Source organism: Lissotriton helveticus, chromosome 6 (genome assembly GCF_964261635.1).
Source record: "Lissotriton helveticus chromosome 6, aLisHel1.1, whole genome shotgun sequence".
Classification (NCBI taxonomy): Eukaryota; Metazoa; Chordata; class Amphibia; order Caudata; family Salamandridae; genus Lissotriton; species Lissotriton helveticus.
In genome coordinates this window covers 2,042,864,376-2,042,878,821 of record NC_136067.1, presented here as the reverse complement: position 1 = coordinate 2,042,878,821, position 14,446 = coordinate 2,042,864,376, and the positions used below count along the sequence as shown (strand labels likewise).

Sequence of the window (14,446 nt, the reverse complement as noted above, 5' to 3'; positions counted from 1 at the left end):
AATTTGACATTTTAAAGTTAGTTCCTGAAAACCACAGCAATACTCTTAAAAAAAGAAAAATGTATATAATTTGATCATTTATTTCGCCCTAGTGTGTTCTGTGTTGCACTTACAAAGAGAAGCATTTACAGTTTAACAAACATCCAAAAAGAAATATTTAGAAATGTGCTTGAGTTTTTCTGTTTTAATAGTAAGTTTTATAACCTTTGGCTTCATCTGGGTTACATACACTTTTTAAGATAGGTTTTCCTGGAACCACGTAGACTTGTGTACCAGAGCTGGGTAACCTTGCATGATTTTTGGCCTGAGTTTCTACAAACCTTTGGTGGGAGTCTGCCAGCTCAAAGGATTTTCAAAGCCAGTCCCAAGGTTCCAGATCTCTGGGTGGAGGCGTCCTTCGAGCTCTTGATTCAATGGACTCATAAAAATATGCATTTGATGTAAAATGTCGCCCTTCCTGTTCCCTGAGTAGGCAGCGAGGTAGACACCCCATGGTTTCCAACCATGGAAGTACACCTCAGATAGGTTATTTTATTTCTAAACTAGTCTGTGCTGCCCCCTGCCTGTCTGCCTCCTAATATTATCACATCTGATAAACTGATTATCTCTCTATGATCCAACCTTGACTCAGGCCCCCTCTGTACCTGGGTATCTGTTTAGAGCATCACATTAAGGTCCGAGCATGGCACCCTGCCACCAGGTGAGCCTTTATTGTGTGATAAATGTGGATTTCTGACCCTGTTGTTCCTGGTGGACGCTCTAAGGTTAATGGTAATAAAATATAGGATATGCTCCAATGTGGGTCCTCATATTAACCCACAAGCGCACAGGGAGCGCGCCTACACCATGAAGTGAGTCCCCCTCCAATTCCAGGCAACACCATTTACCACCTAGGTGGCAGCTAATGGGGCGGTGACATTTGGGGTTTAGTGAAGCAAAATATGCTGAGAAATTGAAATGCCACACAAAATAACACAATTTTGTCTTTCCTTAAAGAAATTCTCCGACCTCTGAAGGCCTTGCCGTGAATGAAACAAGACGATTCAGCAGGTATTTGCCCTCAGTGCTTCTTTGCATTTCAATGACTGCTCGCCTGTGAGGTCTGGCAAGGGTGTAATGGGTCTGTAAAGTCTGGCAAGGGTGTAATGGGTCTGTAAAGTCTGGCAAGGGTGTAATGGGTCTGTAAAGTCTGGCAAGGGTGTAATGGGTCTGTAAAGTCTGGCAAGGGTGTAATGGGTCTGTAAAGTCTTACAAGGGAGTAATGGGTCTGTAAAGTCTGACAAGGGTTACGTTACGTTACGTTAAAAGTATTTGTACCGCGCACGTTCACCAACGGTTTCATGGCGCTCTTGACAAGATAAAAACGGTGACCAAGGTGGAGGAGTTACTCAAATGCTGTCTGGAATAGCAGGGTTTTTAACAATTTGCGAAAGCAGTTATAGCTAGGGCAGAGACGGAGTGAAGTTGGAAAGGAATTCCAGGTGGAGGGAGCCAAGACAGAGAAGCTCAGCCCTCCATGCTTTTTCCGTCTGCATTTAGGAACCACGAGATAATTAAGAGATGTTGAGCGGAGATCTCTGTGGGGAACGTAACGAGACAGGCAAGATGAGATAAAGACGGGGGCAGAGTCAAAAAGGGCTTTGAAGATGGTACATCCAAGCTTGAAGGTGCAGCGTTTGGAGACCGGGAGCCAGTGAAGGTTTCGCAGAAGAGGGGTGACATGCTGATGTTTCGGCTGGTGGAAGATCAGACGGGCAGCCTGATTCTGCACCAGTTGCAGCCGATGGAGCTGAAATGCTGGAATCCCCACATAAAGAGTGTTAGCATAATCGAGTCTGGAGGTGATAAGAGCAAGGACGACTAAGATCAATGCATCTCTGGTAAGGAACCTGCTGATTTTACGAATCCGCCTTAGATGGAAAAAACAGGATGAAGTGACTGAGTTGATTTGTGGTCTCATAGAGAGGTCTTCAGAGATGATCACCCCCAGACTCTTCACAGTGCGCACAGGAGTAGGTGCCGTCCGCAGGGATGAAGGCCAAAAGGTGGGATTCCATGAATTAGAGGAGCCTCCCACTAGAACGAGCTCTGTTTTTGTGGGGTTCAGTTTCAATTGGCTAAGAGACATCCACTCAGCAATGGCCAACATGGTGGACTGGAAATTAAAACAGGAGGAAGGAAGAGAATCAATGGGGAAAATTAACTGAAGATCGTCCGCATAGTTGAAAATTGTGACCGGGGTATTGCGGAGGGAGGCTAAGAGGGGTTGTAGATACAAATTAAATAATAAAGGTGATAGCGCAGAGCCCTGAGGGACCCCGCAAGTTAAAGATGAGTAGGGCGCAGAGAAGGTGGACAGGTGAACTGCCTGAGATCGGTGGTCGAGGAAAGATCTAAGCCAATCGAGGGCCACCCCCTGGATGCCAGCATTGTTGACACGGTCCATCAAAATAGTGTGATCGACCGTGTCGAATGCTGCCGACAGGTCCAAAAGGACAAGGGCCTGTGAGATGTTTTTGTCAGCACCTTTCCTGAGGGCATCCATGACGGCTACTATGACCGCCTCGGTGGAATGGAGGGGTCTAAAGCCAGCTTGTTGGGCATCCAGGAAGGAGGATTTCTCGATAAAGGAGCTCAGGCAGCGGGTGACATATGTCTCCAGGATTTTCCCTAGGTAGGGGAGGAGGGAAATCGGTCTGTAATTGCTTAAGATTGTGGGATCGGCGTTAGTTTTTTTTAGGATGGGTAAGACGGCTGCCTGTTTGAAGGAATGAGGGACTTCCCCAGTAGCTAAAGAGTTGTTGAGCAAGGCTAGTGGGGGGCCAGGACAGGCCAAGAAGGCGTCCCTCAAGATCTGAGGGGGGCAGCAGTCATTAGAGGAACCTGAGCTGACTTTGTGGAGCAATGAAGAAAATTCATCTAGTGAAATTGGCGGGAACTCTGTCAAACGACTAGTGTTCATAGGAGGGGGAGGAAGGGGTGAGGGGAGTGAGGGGGAAGGGATATTATTTTTGATGGTTGTAATTTTATCAATAAAATAAGAGTTGAGGGAACCACACAAGGTTTGGGTGGGTTGGGGTTGAAGTATGACCCTGTCAGGCAGGGAAAGCTAGTTGATAATGGAAAAGATATCTTTGGCTTTGTTGTTGGAGTCCATTATCTTTTAAGAAAAGTAGGCGGATTTAGCTGTCAAGGTCGATTTTTTGTAGGATTTTAAGGAGTCTATGTAGACGAGTCTGAGCTGGGGGTCATAATTGCGCCTCCAGCGGCGCTCTGCCTGTCGGAGAGCGAGTTTATCCGCTTTAAGTTGGTCAGAGAACCACCGCTGAGCGTCATGAGGGCGCTTGGCTATAATGGTTTTAAAAGGGGCAACTTTGTCGCAGGCAAGAAGTAGCCATGCTTCAAGGTGAGCAGCCTGATCAGCCACCGAGATCGAGGGTATGGGAGAGGTGGAGGCCAATGAGGCGTAAAAATCGGTCAGATTTGCTTTTTTCCAGTTACGAGCAGAAAAGTTCTTAACAGGGGGGGGGCAGGAGGCGTGAAGGTAAAGAGAGAAGGATATAAAGCAATGGTCAGACCAAGAACAAGGAAATACGGAGGGAGGGGAGATGTCGAGATTAGACGTCCAAACTTGGTCGAGGATGTGGCGCTTGTGGTGGGTGGGGATATTAATGTGCTGGTGGAAGTTCATACTGGTTAAAAAGTCTGTAAACTCTATAGAGGATTGGCTTTCGCGGGCATCAGATGGCCAGTAGTTGAAATCACCAATAATCATGATGTTAGCATGATTAATCGCGAGTTGGGAGATGAAATCGCCAAATAGTTGAGGGAAGAGGGGCATGTGGTTAGGGGGCCTGTAAGCGAGAACACACACAAAGGCGGATTTGACAGAGGAAAATTTAAGAGAGAGGCAGTCAGTTTTGGGAATAGAAATCACAGTCAACTCCGAAAATTTGTGTTCGGAGCGGATGATGGCCGCCACCCCTCCGCCGGACTTCCCGGCAGGCCGGTTGGCTTGCATGATGTAGTAACCTGTAGGAATTGCTGCGAGGATGTCGGGAGCTGAGTCCTGAGTTATCCACGTTTCAGCTAAGAGGAGAATGCCGATGACGCTCTCAAGTAGTAGTTGAAAGATCTCAAGCTGGTGGCTAATTAAGGAACGGGTATTAAGATAGTACACCAGTAAAGGAGTGGAATTCTGAGAAATGGAGGAGGAAAGGGCTGGGGAGGAATCGTGAAGGGGAAGGGTTTCTAGGGCAGGGGTGTCAGAAGGGACAAAGATACCACAGTCCTGAGCAACCCTAGCAGTGCGGGCAGGAATAGGCCCTGAGGAGTTAAGACTTTGGAGATCGGCGGAGGAGTAAGAATGGAGATGGACATTACGACTGAGCCCTAGGCCCGGTCGGCCGCGGACGGGCGCAGACGGGCTTGACTTGTGCGCGACTTCGGCGCGAAGTCGGCGCTCCCGCTGCGCTCCCGCTGCGCTCGTCCGCTGCGCTTCCACCATACCGCCATTATATACTGGAGGTGAGGGAGCACTAGACCGCTAACCTGCGATGAGTAGGTGCAGGGCGGAAGTGGTGTCACGAGCAGGAAGTGACGCTCCTCTAGCTGACCCTCCGCACAAACGGCACAAAGCCGGGGCGGAACGGGGCCACAAGCGAGTGAAAGTGCAGGTAAGAAAGATCTTTGCAGTGTCACAACGTAAATGCACAAATCAGGCTTTTAAAATAAAGTTTTCAAACATGCTATTAAAATCAGCAAATGTTAAAATAAAACAGCACCCACAGCAACACACATCCGCAGCCTAGATCGCCGAATTTGTCAATGGGCGGGAGCTGGAAGCGAGGACTAAATACCAACAGGCTCGGCAGCACTAGACCGCTAACCTGCGATGAGTAGGTGCAGGGCGGAAGTGTTGTCACGAGCAGGAAGTGACGCTCCTCTAGCTGACCCTCCGCACAAACGGCACAAAGCCGGGGCGGAACGGGGCCACGAGCGAGTGAAAGTGCAGGTAAGAAAGATCTTTGCAGTGTCACAACGTAAATGCACAAATCAGGCTTTTAAAATAAAGTTTTCAAACATGCTATTAAAATCAGCAAATGTTAAAATAAAACAGCACCCACAGCAACACACATCCGCAGCCTAGATCGCCGCGTTTGTCAATGGGCGGGAGCTGGAAGCGAGGACTAAATACCAACAGGCTCGGCAGCACTAGACCGCTAACCTGCGATGAGTAGGTGCAGGGCGGAAGTGGTGTCACGAGCAGGAAGTGATGCTCCTCTAGCTGACCCTCCGCACAAACGGCACAAAGCCGGGGCGGAACGGGGCCACGAGCGAGTGAAAGTGCAGGTAAGAAAGATCTTTGCAGTGTCACAACGTAAATGCACAAATCAGGCTTTTAAAATAAAGTTTTCAAACATGCTATTAAAATCAGCAAATGTTAAAATAAAACAGCACCCACAGCAACACACATCCGCAGCCTAGATCGCCGCGTTTGTCGCGGGTGTAATGGGTCTGTAAAGTCTGGCAAGGGTGTAATGGGTCTGTAAAGTCTGGCAAGGGTGTAATGGGTCTGTGAAGTCTGCCAAGAGAGTAAAGGTTCTGTAAAGTCTTACAAGGGAGTAATGGGTCTGTAAAGTCTGACAAGGGTGTAATGGGTCTGTAAAGTCTGGCAAGGGTGTAATGGGTCTGGAAAGTCTGGCAAGGGTGTAATGGGTCTGTAAAGTCTGGCAAGGGAATAACGGGTCTGTAAAGTCTGGCAAGGGTGTAATGGGTCTGTAAAGTCTGGCAGGGGTGTAATGGGTCTGTAAAGTCTGGCAAGGGTGTAATGGGTCTTTAAAGTCTGGCAAGGGTGTAATGGGTCTGTAAAGTCTGGCAAGGGAATAACAGGTCTGTAAAGTCTGGCAAGGGTGTAATGGGTCTGTAAAGTCTGGCAAGGGAGTAACGGGTCTGTAAAGTCTGGCAAGGGTGTAATGGGTCTGTAAAGTCTGCCACGGGTGTAATGGGTCTGTAAAGTCTGGCAAGGGTGTAATGGGTCTGTAAAGTCTGGCAAGGGAGTAACATGTCTGTAAAGTCTGGCAAGGGTGTAATGGGTCTGCAAAGTCTGGCAAGGGTGTAATGGGTCTGTAAAGTCTGGCAAGGGAGTAACGGGTCTGTAAAGTCTGGCAAGGGAGTAATGGGTCTGTAAAGTCTGGCAATTGTGTAATGGGTCTGTAAAGTCTGGCAAGGGAGTAACGGGTCTGTAAAGTCTGGCATGGGTTTAATGGGTCTGTAAAGTCTGCCAAGGGTGTAATAGGTCTGTAAAATCTGCCAAGAGAGTAATGGGTCTGTAAAGTCTGGCAAGGGAGTAATGGGTCTGTAAAGTCTGGCAAGGGTGTAATGGGTCTGTAAAGTCTGGCAAGGGTGTAATGAGTCTGTAAAGTCTGGCAAGGGTGTAATGGATCTGTAAAGTCTAGCAAGAGTGTATTGGGTCTGTAAAGTCTGGCAAGGGTGTAATGGGTCTGTAAGGTCTGGCAAGGGTGTATTGGGTATGTAAAGGCTGGCAAGGGAGTAATGGGTATGTAAAGTCTGGCAAGGGTGTAATGGGTCTGTAAAGTCTTGCAAGAGTGTATTGGGTCTGTAAAGTCTGGCAAGGGTGTAAAGGGTCTGTAAAGCCTGCCAAGGGAGTAATGGGTCTGTAAAGTCTGGCAAATGAGTAATGGGCCTGTAAAGTCTGCCAAGGGAGTAATGGGTCTGTAAAGTCTGGCAAGGGAGTACTGGGTCTGTAAAGTCAGACAAGGGTGTAATGGGTCTGTAAAGCCTGGCAAGGGAGTAATGGGTCTGTAAAGTCTGGCAAATGAGTAATGGGCCTGTAAAGTCTGGCAAGGGAGTACTGGGTCTGTAAAGTCATACAAGGGTGTAATGGGTCTGTAAAGTCTGGCAAGGGAGTAATGGGTCTGTAAAGTCTGACAAGGGTGTAATGGGTCTGTAAAGTCTGACAAGGGTGTAATGGGTCTGTAAAGTGTGGCAAGGGTGTAAAGGGTCTGTAAAGTCTGGGAAGGGTGTAATGGGTCTGTAAAGTCTGGTAAGGGTGTAGTCTGGAAATGTGTAAGGGCAAGTGTGTAATGGATCTGTAAAGTCAGCCGAGGGTGTAATGGGCCAAGAACTGGAGACTGGACTGGAGAGCAGGAACATAGCTTTGTCAATGTAGAAACACAGTTATGAAGAAAGCTTGCTTGTCCTCGCTTACATATATAGCCCTGAGTGAAGGGTGCATGCACGTCATGTGGATTACCACACTGCCTCCGACAGCATGTGTAATGAAGGAAAACAAAAAATATTGCACAAGCGTCAAGTAGTGACTCTGTTACTCTGCACATGCTCCTGAAGGAAATGTGCTTAGAAGTGCTCCAGATTGCTGGACTGCCTGGTTATTGACCGAAAACCCACAACCCCCCGCCCCCCTATCCAACCTTGCATTCCCTGGTTGTGCATCAACGGCTATAGAGGCTTTACTCTTTAGGCATTATCAATGTCCTGACGATGATCCCCATGATTAGATAGTGGGATCGAAACGCCGTCGACCTCTCTGAGCACCATATACCAAAAACGTATACAATGTGTTATATGCCTGTAATGGTGCTATCTGAATTTCTGTTATAATATTATTTACAGGAATCTGCAGCTTTTGCCTAAAAGCCCTGATCTGTTTGCTTGTATTATCTTCACCATGCCAATTTGTATGTGTTAGGGTGCAGGCTTGTGCCCCACTGCGAAGAACTGTTGAAGGAATCTTGTTTTCATATTGTTCTGACTAGTAAAAGATTGCGACCACTGTCCGGCTGGACATGTCATAACGAATATAGTATCCATTGTGTCTATATTGATTGCTGTATGAATATTGCTTATGCATGGGACCACTGTTGTTTTCAAAATATGTTCCCCGAGGTCCTGTGCTGACTCGTTTGGGCGCCCTTGTTGACCTTTATACACAGAAGTGACAGCCGGCACAGGTAAAAGTGGTGAGGCAGGACGGGGCAGGGTGGCGGTCAGGTAAATCGACATATGACGGGAGACGTAAAATTAAATTAAAAAACAAAACAAAATCACTTACCTTGTGCTCAGCGATACAGCGAGAGCAAGGTAAGTGGCTTCTCTTTCTTTACTCTTTAATTTTGGGCGTCCAATCACGTCAAAATTTCAAAACACTACATTTCCCATGACCACAATAGCCACATGTTCTAACCATAAAGCCCTGTATAACCTTCATGTCCCTATACAGCTTCCTCTTTCTTCGCTGCTTCGCTGCCAGTTAGGTACATCTCCTCGTATTTGTCTTAATATGTAGATTGAGCTGTTTCTTGTTCCTAATACCGGTCAGTGTTGTTTCATGCTTACAGTGTTTAAACATTTTTATATTGTTGCCGATCTCATACTGAATCTTAAGCAAGTGGACTTGCTCTGCTGCGCAATCGTTTAATTTTGCCATTCTGTTAATTGTTTTCACTGTATACTGTAGCGCGACCTCGCGTGCATTCAGGGAGCATTTATCCTCCCAAACAGAGCGAATTGCCGCACCTGTTTTAACTTTGTGGAGCGGGAGAAACGGGAGAGAGGACTCACAGATTTGCACTTCCTATTTTTATGTCGAGCCTGAGCCAGCGCGCATGCGCTGCTCTGCGAGACTTATTGTAGACGAGTAGTGAATAGAAGCCCCGCCCACTCTGCGCCCATGTTTGCCATTGACTTGTGTCATTGTCAGTCCTAAATGCTGGCTTCTGATTTATCAATAGGCTTGTTAGTCCCTCCTTAGTACCGCTTCCTCTTCATTTGTCACCTTCCATGTCGACTGGCCCCTTTACTTAGAGTGTTGTACGGTAGGTGCTATTTAGACGGTGAGCACTATTTTATTTAATGAGGTTCTCCTACTGCCTTATTTACTCCCCCCCTCCTTCCCGTTGTCCATGCCTTCTCCCCCCTCCCCCCACCCGCACTCTCGTTGTCTGTGCCTTCTCGCCCCGCCCGCCCATTGTCCGTGTCTTCTCCCCCGCCCTCCCTCCCTCCCGTTGTCCGTGATGACTATTATTTTCAATGCAATTGGTCTCGTGTAAATGCGAGACCTATTGCATTGCAAATGCTTGTTAATCCTGAAGTTGGGCACCTCTTACACATACGCAGTGTTAATCTGGCCAGAGCCTGCAATTACACGCGTGTTCAACGTGTAGCGACGCGTTTCTTCGCTGCCTGTTTTGCTGTTTCCCCGCGATGCCCTGACCCGTGTGATTTCCTCAGTGTTGGAAACTGATAGCAGGCTCTTCCTAGAGTGCTGGAAGTCCTCCCTCCATGCTTTATATCTACTTCTATATCACTTTGACCTACTTTTGGGGTTATATATTTTCCGCACTCCCCCTGACTGCTCTAGACTAGTTTGTTGGTATCATCAAATACAATTTTGGTCATTTCTTAACCTCCAGAGGCACTTGAATATTGGCTCTGCAAGAGCTGACAGTGTATGAATAGTTAGATGAAGACATAGAAGACTACTACTATGATGACCCTGAAGGGCCTTTGGAGCATGACCAGGTGGAGGCGCTAGCTGCTGGGGTGCAACAGTCTAATAACTAGGCCCTGTTCAACACCATTGGCCCCTTTAAATGGCAGTAGTGTGGCTACACACAGCAACAGGGTTGGATCCCTACACCCCCATTGATGAGTGATAGTGGCCCTTCTGCCACACAAGACAAACATAGCACTAAAATCCCTAAGGGACCCAATGATTAGGCTGTCAAAAAGTTGGTAACTCCATGGCTAGGGATCACGCCTATAGTGCTTCTCCTATTCCTACTCCTCCTCCAACTCCGGTCCCAGATGATACAAATTCCACCTCATCAGAGAGCTCAGACCATGAGGATGAACCTTGCCCTAGTAAGTGCAAGTTGCGCCACAGCAATATCCAGAAGCAACCCAGGGTACTTAACTTTGAGCCGGGAGATACTATTCATCCACTATCTACTGTCTGGCTCCCCGCAAGAAGTTGCGGACTATGTGCAAACACATTCGTAAAGGATTTGACGAAGGTGTCTGGATATATCTATGTTCTGAATGCCCCAGTCCAGACCTCCCTGATAAAGTCACAGAAACTCCTGAAGTTGATATTACCTTAGTGACATTCCTAAATAAATATTCTAAGAATCCTAAAAGGGGCCTTGATTGGGGAAACATCCTTTACAACGCAACTTTTACCACACAGTGCCTGTACGACGCAACTTTTACAACGCAAACCATTACAACGCATTGCGCTGGGTGGCGCTCTAGGATAGGGAATAGATTTAATTTACTATCCAACACCTTCCCTACTATCCACGGGGACTGGAGTTGGAATAGTAAATTAAACTATTCACTATCCAGCACCACAAAGCACTATGCGTTGTAAAGGCATGCGTTGTAAAAACCGCGTTGTAAAGGCATGCGTGGTAAAAGCATGCGTTGTAATGTCATACATCCCTTGATTGTGCATGGCAGAACTGTCAGGAGAAGTTATTGGATGTATTAGGCCCACTAACTAAAATCCTGGAATTTGTATACCAGGCCAAGGAGTCAGCGACACCCACAGATCTAGACATCTTATTCGATTGGGCCCAAAGAGCTGTAAACCAATGCAAATTGCGCTATATCCAGTGAATGTTGATGCTCCATCGTCTTCAAAATAGACCCGAACCAAACTGAGTTTAGTGTTGTCTGATTTGAGCAATAGCTCAAATCCTTTTGTTTGGGAGCCCTTTCCTGAAGGAACTTTCTAAGTTTTTGGCTATTTATGCCAATCTGGGCAAGGCCCAGGATCCCTTAAAAAGTGTTCAGACCACTTTTTGGCAGGGCTGTACGCTTCAGAGGGCTCATGTTTGTGTGGGGCTACCACCAAGGTCAACAACAAGACTTCTACCAATGAGGTAGAGGAGGAAATCAGGGATCCTCCTATAGGTCCACCTTTTACCCCTCCCATCCCCATGCCAACAGGAATTTATTCAAGAAAGTGTAATACAGAGGTTCACAAGGATTACTGCAAGAATATGGTTGCACAAGTAAGAATTATTCCACTATCAGAAGTCTAACTCTGGGCAGTGTCAAGTTATTTCTTAAAAACTGGCAGGGTCTAATGCAGGACATCTGAATTCTCTATCGATTTAGGAATATAAGTTAGAGTTCTACAGCAAACCTGTCCAGTTCTGTCTTCTGCTCACGATATATATTAGAAAAGGGAGCTATAAAAGTGTCATCTCCCCACCAAATAGGTTTCCTAGTTGTATCTTTCTGGTGGAAAATAAAGGGGACGGGTCACACCTAGTGTTAAACCTGAAAGACTTCAATGGGTGGACAGTCTAACGTCATTTCAAGATGGAGCGAATCCACCTTTTGAGGGACATCCTCCAGGAGGGAGATTGGATAATTTAATTAGATTTAAAAGACGCCTACATAACTCTCCCCATTTTTCCTCTTCATCAATGTTTTCTTCAGTTTCTTTGGCAAGGTCTTTGCTACGAATTCAGAGCTCTCCCTTTTGGCCTATTCTCCGGCCCATAGTGTTTCACAAAGATCACAAGGCCTGTTGTGGAGTCCCCGAAGGCTTGAGGGGTACGGCTGATCATCTATTTAGACAACATCGTTATCATGGTTCAATTTCCCCAGTTGGCTCTGACTCATCTAGAGTGGACGATCCTTCTCCCTCAGGATCTGGTTTTCATCATAAATGCTCAGAAATTGTTTCAAACCTCTTCCCAACATCTGGAATTAAGCCCAGACAGTTCAGAACATCAAGAAAGAGGTGAGGTCAGCCTTGAGAAAACAGACTGTATCCTTGGGATTGATACCTCATCTTGTGGGACTGTTGGCCTTGTCGATCCAGGCCATTTTTCCAGGTCACCTCCTTTATCGTGACCGCTAACGACTCAAAATTCAGCCCCTCCACAAGGATCTCAGCTTCTCAGAACAGGTAATTCTATCAGAGGAAGTGAAAATCAAAATGTCTTGGTAGCTAGACCACATGGAAGCCTCGAATGACCGGACGATTTTTGGCTCAACTCCAGAGACGATAATAGAGTCAAATGCCAGCCGTTGGGGTTTGGGTGCTCATTGTGGTCCGATCTCTACAGGAGGTCGCTGGTCCAGAGTGGAACTGGAGCTCCATATCAATTGTATGGAACTCCTAGCAGGTTCTTGTGCCATATGGAGTCTTTCTCTGTAGAAGATGGATTTTTGCATTCTCCCACGAATTGACAATGTTTCTTTCGGCAGGTATGTGAACAAATTTAACGGGACCAAGTCACGCCTGCTGTCAGAGATAGTCAAAGATTTTTGGCATTTTTGCCTTCAGCATCGAATCTTTGTAGTGGTGGAATATATTCCGGGTCAACGCAGTGCACTGCGTCATCTGTAAATTTCAGCTACTGGAGGCTTTGCCCAAAAATCTTCCATATGTTTCACTGCCATTGCGGCTCTCCTCAGTAGATCTTTTTGCATCCCGCCACAATTGTAAATGTCTGACTTTTTTTCATTCGGCACCTAGATCTGGAAACCCAAGCCACGGATGCATTTCTCCAGAACTGCTCCCCTTTCCTGAGCTGTGCCTTTCCTCCTTTCATGATGATTCCCAGGATTCTTGCACAATTGAGATGCATGAAGGCAGACTTGATCTTAGTGACCCCACTCTGTAGAGCACTAGCTTGGTTTCGATGATTCTGGAACCGACTTGTGCTAGCCCGGTGCTGATCCATTTCCATTGGAACCTCCTTGTGGATCCAGTGGGCCATCCACAGATCCTGTCGGAACATCTTTCTCTGGTGACTTGGAGGGCTACAGAGGAAAGGTGGAATCTCCCAGGCCTTTTATAATCAGCTAATGCTTTCATCAGTCAAGCGTGGATCTCGGGAATACACAAGAGATATGCTTCGGCATGGAGGCGACGGTGCAATTCGTGCTGTGAACAGATCCTATTGGAGCAGGTTGTAGTTTGGTCATACATGTGTTGTCATCGCTAGCATCAGTGGGCATGGCTTATCACTCGATAAACAATTTCATATCAGCAATTTCGGAAGGTTATCTGGCGTTTGATAGTAAGTCCATTGGCGAACACCCTGTAGTGTGTAATTTATTGCTTGCGAGGTATTCAGATGATTAAATCACCTCAACCAAAGTACTCTGTTTTATGGGACATTAACATAGTCCTGTGGTTTCTAGTATCTTGTCCTGATAATAAATATCTATTGAGGAAAGAACTATTGGCCAAATTGACTATGCTGTTGTGTCCAATTTCATGTAAGAGAGTGTCTGACATGCGTGCTGAAAGAGTTTTTCTGTCTGAGGGGAATACCTTTTTTATTTGCAGATGGACGAAATGCAATTCCAGGTCAGTAACCTACCTGTTTTTCTCATGATGAGTCTAAGGTTTGCGTGGTACAATGTCTGAAAGCATATGAGGTGAGTACTTCTGAGTTTCGTTTTGATATGAGAGGTCAATTATTGATCGCTTTGCTGAAGACTTTTAGACCTGTAGTAGTTGCTACATTAGCTAGATGGATGAGTTGGTTATTACTTGAAGAGGGCACTGTTGCTTCTTTTGGTGCCCCTTCCGCTATAGGGGGGTTGGCTATGAATTCCTTTGCTTTGGGTTCACGCTTAGATGGCGTATTAAGAGCAGGAAATTGATTGTCAGAGTCCATGCTTGTGTCATTCTATATTAAGCTGATTGATGGTGTTGCTTCTGTGGTGGTGGCTCAGCTTTAAATAAGCATAATTGAAGCCTCCAATCCTGACATAGAATACAGAAAATCTAGCATTTACGACTAGAATTTGAAATTCTATTAAGGATATGTAGGCTTAGATGATCCCACCCAGTCATTTGCACATATATGTATTTGTATAGATTATGTGATGTATATCATTCTTTTCCTTCCCGAGAATGTTAATTATTTCATAAAGTTTAGTCTGATAAATGGTCCAGTGTTTACGGATTTGATGCTTTCGCTTTCCTAGGAAATGAGGAAAAGTGATTCATGCCATGTAGTAGTTCGATTTATTTGGAAGTCCTCTTCAGTGGTAGCTGAGTTCTTTGTGGGGTGATCTTCTCGCTGTTGCAAACAGAGTACTTTAAATTCTTTGGACCCAGGACATTCTGGTCGAGCTCCAATTTATCCAGTTTGTGGTTATTAACCCCTTGCCTGCGCTGAACGTTCCGCGCTAGTGCGGAACGTTCTATTAAGCAGGCGGATCCGCGATGTTCAACGGACGTGCGCAGCACTACCGAGGTGGTGCACGCGACGTCCGTTCAACGTCGGCAGCAGCGATGGGGTTAATGTTAGTGATCCTTCGTTATAGGTCTCAGACTGTTGAACTTTTTTCTGATATTTGAGGCAAAGAAAGAGGATGCTGCATAGCAACTTGGAAAATGTATATAGGGTGGTGGGCCACATGC

The 14,446-nt window shown here is 46.4% G+C and overlaps 1 protein-coding gene across 1 annotated transcript in view; it reads left to right on the top strand.

The window, feature by feature from the left end:
• Positions 1 to 14,446, top strand: part of LOC144762010 (cGMP-dependent protein kinase 2-like) — a 243,369-nt gene that overhangs the window by 162,825 nt on the left and 66,098 nt on the right. Inside the window, exon 12 of the mRNA XM_078647174.1 lies at positions 997 to 1,050. Coding sequence (XP_078503300.1) covers positions 997 to 1,050 — 54 coding nt within the window. The remainder of the gene's footprint in view (positions 1 to 996; positions 1,051 to 14,446) is intronic.